Raw genomic sequence first — 7851 nt, forward strand, 5'->3', positions numbered from 1 at the left:
CATGGTCAGAATTATTGGCACCCTTGGTAAATATGATCAAAGAAGGCTGTGAAAATTAATCTGCATTGTTAATCATTTTGATCTTTTATTAAAAAAAATTCACAAATATCTAACCTTTCATTGGATGAGAGGAATTTAAAATCTCATGATGAAATAAATGTTTTCTCTAATACACGTTGGACACAATTATTGGCACCCCTACAAATTCTTATGAGTAATATTTCTGTGAAGTATATTCCCATTCATATTCACAATTCTGAGCACTCCAGGGTGATTAAGCATGAAATTATCCGGCCATGGCTTCCTGTTTCACAGGAATATAAATATGAGGGAAACAAAGGCCAAATTAATCATCCATCACAATGAGAAAAACCAAAGAATATATTTGGAGTTGAATCAGGTGTGTTAGATGAGGGAGACAAATGCTTGCATGCACAGTTTTAGTGCAGCTTTAATCGCCTTTTTGGTAACTTCATGACTTAACTAAGACATTGCATGCTCGTAGTTTCTTTTGCGCTTTAATATGAAATGATATACAGCACGCGCTGCCGTATTTATGCATGCAATTAAAGAGCACGCTCTATGAGCACAGTATACCAGCTCATCGATAGATAGATAGATAGATAGATAGATAGACAGACAAATAAGTAGATTAACAAATGCTGTAAAAGTATTGTTCCTTGTTAGTTCATGATGTCTAGTATATTACAAATAATTTTATTGTAAGGTGTCACCATAATAATAAAATCAATAATTTGATCAAATATTGAGTGATCAGAATCTGACTTTAGTTCTCTTCTCTTCTTCAGAAATATAACGATGCTCTGATCATTAATGAAGACGCACGGACTAAAGATGCGCTGGATTATCTGGACGCGTTCTTCGATCAGGTCCGGAACGCCGGCTACGACGAGACCGAGAGGAAACTCACCGCACTCTACGACTGTAAGCAATACTCGTCTTATTGAACTGACGGACAGCGACGCATTACACGTGTGATTAGAGTCTGAGTGTGTGTGACGCAGGTCAGCGGACGCAGTTACTGCGTCTGGCCACCGAGGGGGACCAGAACCCTAAACTAGATGAGCTGAGGTTCATCCTGGAGGAGGAATACCACAATAACGATCAGACGCGCACCGTCATGTTCGTTAAGACACGCGCCCTCGCCGACGTGAGTCTGACCTCAGTGACCTGACATCTGCATGCTTCTTCAAATGTGATTCATGATTCATGTGTGTGTTTTTACACCTATATATAAATAAGGCCATGAAGAAATGGATCGATGAGACTGATTCGCTGAAGTTCCTGAAGCCTGGAGTTCTGATAGGAAAAGGACGGAAATCCAACTTTACTGGCTCAGGTGGGAATCCAAACATACTTAGGCAAAACAGACTGACTCAATGTTTGAATTTAGTTTTGCAGACAAATTTACATAATAAAAATTAAATTTGAAATAAAAAAGCAGAGCTAGAATCTAGACAAAAAAAGCAGCTCCTGCAAAATAAAAGCCCAAGGGTTTAATGTTTGAAAATGACAAAATTTTATTGTAATTTTACCGTTACATATTATTTTATAATACAATAAAATTAATAATAATTATTATTATTAGTATTGTTGTTGTTTTTATTATTTTTATTTACAATATAATATTTAAATTAAGTTGTTATTATTATGCATTATTTTTTAATATTTATTATTTTGTTTAATATTTTTAGTTTCATTTTTAAATTTTACAGTACTGTTATTACTATTATTTTATATTCATATTGATATATAATCACAATTTTTTTTTTCTGGCCAAACAAACAGGCACAGCAAACCTTACGCTTTAATTAAATAAATAAATAAATCACAATTTTTGTCAGAATAATTGCAATTAGATTTTTTTCCAAAATCGTATAGTCCTATGAAATAGTTTTAAGTTTAATGTTTATAGTTGTTGTTAATATTTTATTTTAATATTTTCTGTTTATATGTTTTCATTTAAGTTTAAAGTTTTAGTAATCTTGTTGTGTGTTTTAGTTTATGTAGTTATTATTTTTATTTCGGTTTTTGTTGTTTTAGGACAATGAAAATGAGAAATTTTATTTCAATTAACATTCTTTTTTTATTTATTTATTTTTTTCAAATAATGCATTTTTTATAGTTTTCAGACGTGATGTGCGTTTGTGTTGTTGTGCTGCAGGAATGACTCCGAACAATCAGAAGGGGATTCTGGACTCTTTTAAGAGCTCCGATCAGAGCAAGATGCTCATCGCCACATCGGTCGCTGATGAAGGCATCGATATCCCACAGTGCAACTTGGTTTTGATGTATGAATATGTGGGAAACGTGGTAAAGATGGTGCAAGTTCGAGGTAACAAACATATGCACATGCTCTCACACACACATAGACACACACACACTCTCTGATGCATAAGTGTTGTGTGTGTGTGTGTGCATGTGCGTGCAGGTCGTGGTCGGATGGAGGGCAGCCGGTGTTTCCTGATCTCCAGTAATAAGGATCGCATTGCGAAGGAGAAAATAAACATGTTTAAGGAGAAGATGGTGGAGCAGGCCATCGAGCAGCTGCAGAGCCGGCCCGCCGACCTCAGCAACAAGGTTCTGCACTTCCACCGCATGTTTTATACATTAGTGCATCTCTGCTGCGTGACATCGCTAGACAGTACGAACATGTGTGTGCTCAGGTGGACATGTTGCAGAGGGAAGATAAAGCCCGGAGGGATCACATCAGCGCCAGTCCCGAAAAACCCAAAACCCAGGGCAGTTACGAGCTCCTCTGCAGCAAGTGCAAGAGGTTTGCATGCATGAGCGACGACATCAGAGTCGTGCTGGTATGACCTTAATAATTAAATACTTACAGTAAACCCTTAAAAACTTCAAGCTTTTAAACTACTTCAAACTTAAAAATACTTAACCTTCAAACTTAAAGCTTTTCAAATTACTTTAAACTTAAAAATAGTTAAAACATTCAAACTTTAAGCGTTGCAATCTAATTCAAACTTGAAAATACTTAAATTCTTCCAACTTTAAGCTTTTCAAACTACTTCAAACTTAATAAACACATAAAACTTTCAAGCTTTTCAAACTACTATAAACTTTCAAATATTAAAAACTTACGAACTTCCAGCTTTTTAAACTACTTTGAACTTAAAAATACTTGAAACCTACAAACTTAAAGCTTTTAAAGCTACTTCAAACTTAAAGCTTTTAAAGCTACTTCAAACTTAAAGGTACTGAAATCCTTCAAGCTTTTAAACTACTTCAAACTTAAAAATATTTAAATATTCAAACTTATAGCTTTTCAAACTACTTAAAACATAAAAATACTTAAAACCTTCAAACTTCAAGCTTTTAAAACTACTTCAAACTTAAAAATTCTTAAAACCTTCAAACTTCTACCTTTTCAATCTACTTAAAATTTAAAAATACTTAACTGTCAAGCTTTTCAAAGTACTTAAAACATAAAAATACTTAAAACCTTCAAACTTCAAGCTTTTAAAACTACTTCAAACTTAAAAATTCTTAAAACCTTCAAACTTCTACCTTTTCAATCTACTTAAAATTTAAAAATACTTAACTGTCAAGCTTTTCAAAGTACTTAAAACATAAAAATACTTAAAACCTTCAAACTTCAAGCTTTTTACAATACTTAAAACTCAAAAATAATTAAAAACCTTTAAACTCCAGGCTTTTTAAACTACTTCAAACTTAAAAATACTTAAAAACCTACAAACTTCTAGCTTTTAAAAACTACTTCAAACTTAAAAATACTTAAAACCTTCAAACTTCAATCTTTTCAAACAACTTCAAACTTAAAAATATTTAAAACATTCAAACTTCTAGCTTTTCAATCTACTTAAAATTTAAAGATACTTAACTGTCGAGCTTTTCCCACTATTTCAAATTTAAAAATACTTAACTGTCGAGCTTTTCCCACTATTTCAAATTTAAAAATACTTAACTGTCGAGCTTTTCCCACTATTCAAAATTTAAAAATACTTAACTGTCGAGCTTTTCCCACTATTTCAAATTTAAAAATACTTAACTGTCGAGCTTTTCCCACTATTTCAAATTTAAAAATACTTAACTGTCGAGCTTTTCCCACTATTCCAAATTTAAAAATACTTAACTGTCGAGCTTTTCCCACTATTCCAAATTTAAAAATACTTAACTGTCGAGCTTTTCCCACTATTCCAAATTTAAAAATACTTAACTGTCGAGCTTTTCCCACTATTCCAAATTTAAAAATACTTAACTGTCGAGCTTTTCCCACTATTCCAAATTTAAAAATACTTAACTGTCGAGCTTTTCCCACTATTCCAAATTTAAAAATACTTAACTGTCGAGCTTTTCCCACTATTTCAAATTTAAAAATACTTAACTGTCGAGCTTTTCCCACTATTTCAAATTTAAGCTTTTCAAACTACTTAAATCATAAAAATACTTAAAACCTTCAAACTTCAAGCTTTTTAAACTACTTCAAACTTAGACAAAATACTTAAAACCTTCAAACTTCAAGCTTTTTACAATACTTAAAACTCAAAAATACTTAAAAACCTTTAAACTCCAGGCCTTTTAAACTACTTCAAACTTAAAACATACTTAAAACCTTCAAATGCCAAGCTTTTTAAACCTCTTCTGACTAGGATTTCTCAAGCCAGCATTAAAGTTTGTCTACATATTTTACTATCTAGTTTATAATTAGAGTTAAAAATTGGGAAGAAACCATTTTTTTTAAATAATAAAAAGGTCACTGAGAATTTTTTTTATCTTACAACTCTAAATTTTTTTAGTTCATCTCTCACATTTCTGACTTTTTTCTCAGAATTAAGCATTTATATCTCACAACTGCAAATTATAAGCTCAAAAATGCAAAATTGCTGAGATAAAATGTTATGAACGTTATTAAATTATTGAAATATTCACCTAAAATCTCAGGGGGGTTTTAAAACAGATATTAAGTCAATGGGGAAAGAGTTTGGGAATCTCTATTGGTTCTCACAGATTTTCTAGGAAAGTGTTAATTTTGAACCATCGCTAAGTTCATTTCTCTTTCTATCATCTTTCTCATTCTGTCTGTTCCGCAGGGCTCTCATCACATCGTTCTGGATCGCTCCATGTTCAAGCGCTGTACAACTGCTCCCCATAAGAACCCAAGAGCCTTCTCTGGCTTCTGTAAGAAAGAGAAGATGCTCTGTGCCGAGTGCAAGCATGACTGGGGCCTCATCGCCTCTTACCTCACTATCCAGGTGACTCTGAGCATCTAATTATCCAGCAAGAGCAGTATCGTTTAAGTATCATGTATGATATACTATTTGTTTTTGTTTATATTTTGAATTGCGTTTTCATTTTAATTTTGCTTCAAATGTTAGTATTTTTTGTGTTTTTGTCATTTTTGTTGTTTTTATGTCTATAATATTTATCAGTTTTAGTTGTTTTAGTACTTCAACTAAAAATAAACCGAAAAATAGGAAATGTTGCCATAGCAACAAGCTGACATTTTATTTTATTTTATTTTATTTAGCAACGAGCTGAAATTACTTTTAGAATACATTTTTTATCAAACTTGTTTTTTACTTAGCATTACACATACCGAATTGATATTTTAAAAAAGCAAGGAAAAAGAAAATATATTCCATTTTTTTATATCAACAACATAAAATGCATTAAAAATTACATTACACCAGGGTTTCCCAAACTGGGATTAATGTAAGAACTGCAGTGGGTTTGATTGAGTTGATAAAAAGTTAATAATGAATGAAATAACAAAAATGTACTAAAAATAGAAATATTTATTTTTTTTAGGTTATATTTAGCTTAGCTGCATGTCAGTGTGACCATTAGGGTTGCAAAAAGGTGGAACATTTCCAGTAAATTTCGGAAATATTCCAGATATTTTAGAAACTTTCCAGGATTTTTTGGAATATTCTGAAATTTTGGGGATTTTTAGAAAGTTTGGCTGACAAATAAGGAAATTTAAAAGAGAAAAAGAAGAAGAATTAGGCAGAATCAATTAACTATGAATGATTTACTGCCATTGTGTGAATAATATGTAATCATGTAATACGTAAAAAACCTGTAATCTGATTATGAGCATTTTAAAATGTAATGTAATCTAATTACAAGTACTTAATTTTTGTAATCTGATTACATGTAATCAGTTACTACGCAGCACTGTGCAGGACACACACTGCCGTTCAAAAGCTTGGGATCAGTAAGACTTGTAATGTTTTTTAAAGAAGTCTCTTCTGCTCATCAAGACTGCATTTATTTGATAAATACTTGATTCTGATTGTTAATTCAAATTTGAGTGACTTGCTGTCGTGATTTGACTCCAGGATCTGCCGCTGCTGAAGATCGAGAGTTTCGTGGTGCAGGACTGCGTCACTCGCAGGCAGCATTACTTCAGAAAGTGGCGTGACGTGACGTTTGCCATGCGTGAGTTTGACATGACGGAGATCACGGCTGAAGCGTGTCGGCCGAGAGACTGAGAACGCCAAACACAGCAACAGCTGAAGTTTAGCAGACACATTCCTCGTGTGTGTGTGTCTATAAAATATAATCGAAACATGACTTAAATCTTACTCCTTATTCTAATTCCAGGTATTTTTTAATTTGATGAACTGTGTTTGTGTAAACCAGATGATATGTAGTCTTAACAGCCCGACACTAGACGAACACCACACGCACAAACAGATAATAATCGTTAATCACATTTAATCTCATTATTTTGTGATGCAACTGGAACTTTACTGCAAGTGACACCTTTATTGTTTTTTATTGTATTTTAACTCGGACAGGGTGGCTTTTACTGGTAAATTCAACGGATTAATTAGACATGACTATGTAAACTAGCTTTAGATTATGTGTGTAATGTCTGATTTGTTAATGGAATTTTGAATATTAAAATAACGAAACTATTTGGTTTGAATTTGTCTGATACATTTGATGTCCACTTTTTTTTGTTTGTTGAAGACAATTGAAATGGAATTAATAATGAAAATAAAATAAAACTTAAAATAAGAAAATTTAAATGTTGTGAATATTAATATTTTATGAATCTAAAATATATATATTTTTTATGTTAAGAAAAAGCATTTTTTTAGGAACATTTTTGCATTGTAACAATTTTCATGGCAATTAAGCACATTTTTTTTTATTGCTGTACTTTCAAAAATCTAATTGTCATCACAGAAATGCACGACAGAAATGCATATATATATATTTTATTGCATTATGCATTATGGTAGTATTTGTGAAATATAACTGAAATATGAAATTCATCATATTACAATAATTCACAAAAACTAGAAATATAAAAAAAACTTAAAAGTAAAACATCTGAATATGCCACTTGGGAACTTGGGAAGAAAATGTGCTTAATTGCTTTGAATATAATTCACGATTAAAAAGAAGGCCCTAAAAATAGGATAATTTTCTTATATTTCTCTTGATAAATGATTTGCCCGGTGAGGTGGAAAATCGTTCAATTAAGACAATTAATGGCAGTCTATAAAGCCTTAAGTTAATGGTGCTTGAAATCCCAGCGTTCGCTTGCATCCAGAGCTGAAGCTGCATGTGTGAGGAAGAACAGCGGCGCTCATCAAAGCACGAGCCGTCAGTGTCGCTCTGCTGCTGTGTTTGTGCTCTTACTAGTCCTGTGAATTTAGGACAGGTTTACAGGCAACAACCAGTGAAAACCAGATCTCATTACAGTTACAGCACAGTGCTAGTCCATGCATGGAAATATTCATGCCTTTTCAGTGTGTATATATATATATAGAGAGAGAGAGTGTGTGTGTGTGTGAGTGTGAGAGAGAGAGAGTGTGTGTGTGTGTGTGTGTGTGT

General features: G+C 32.5%; 1 protein-coding gene across 1 annotated transcript in view; it reads left to right on the plus strand.

The window, feature by feature from the left end:
• The window catches only part of rigi (RNA sensor RIG-I), a 15061-nt gene extending 8150 nt beyond the window's left edge, over positions 1-6911 (plus strand). The window contains exons 12-19 of the mRNA XM_016504415.1: positions 810-945; positions 1026-1171; positions 1264-1360; positions 2186-2356; positions 2453-2601; positions 2688-2834; positions 5091-5252; positions 6342-6911. Coding sequence (XP_016359901.1) covers positions 810-945; positions 1026-1171; positions 1264-1360; positions 2186-2356; positions 2453-2601; positions 2688-2834; positions 5091-5252; positions 6342-6494 — 1161 coding nt within the window. The 3' untranslated portion in view covers positions 6495-6911. The remainder of the gene's footprint in view (positions 1-809; positions 946-1025; positions 1172-1263; positions 1361-2185; positions 2357-2452; positions 2602-2687; positions 2835-5090; positions 5253-6341) is intronic.
• The last annotated feature ends 940 nt before the right edge of the window (positions 6912-7851 follow it).

This window comes from Sinocyclocheilus anshuiensis, unplaced genomic scaffold (assembly GCF_001515605.1).
Source record: "Sinocyclocheilus anshuiensis isolate Anshui unplaced genomic scaffold, SAMN03320099.WGS_v1.1 scaffold1762, whole genome shotgun sequence".
Lineage (NCBI taxonomy): Eukaryota > Metazoa > Chordata > Actinopteri > Cypriniformes > Cyprinidae > Sinocyclocheilus > Sinocyclocheilus anshuiensis.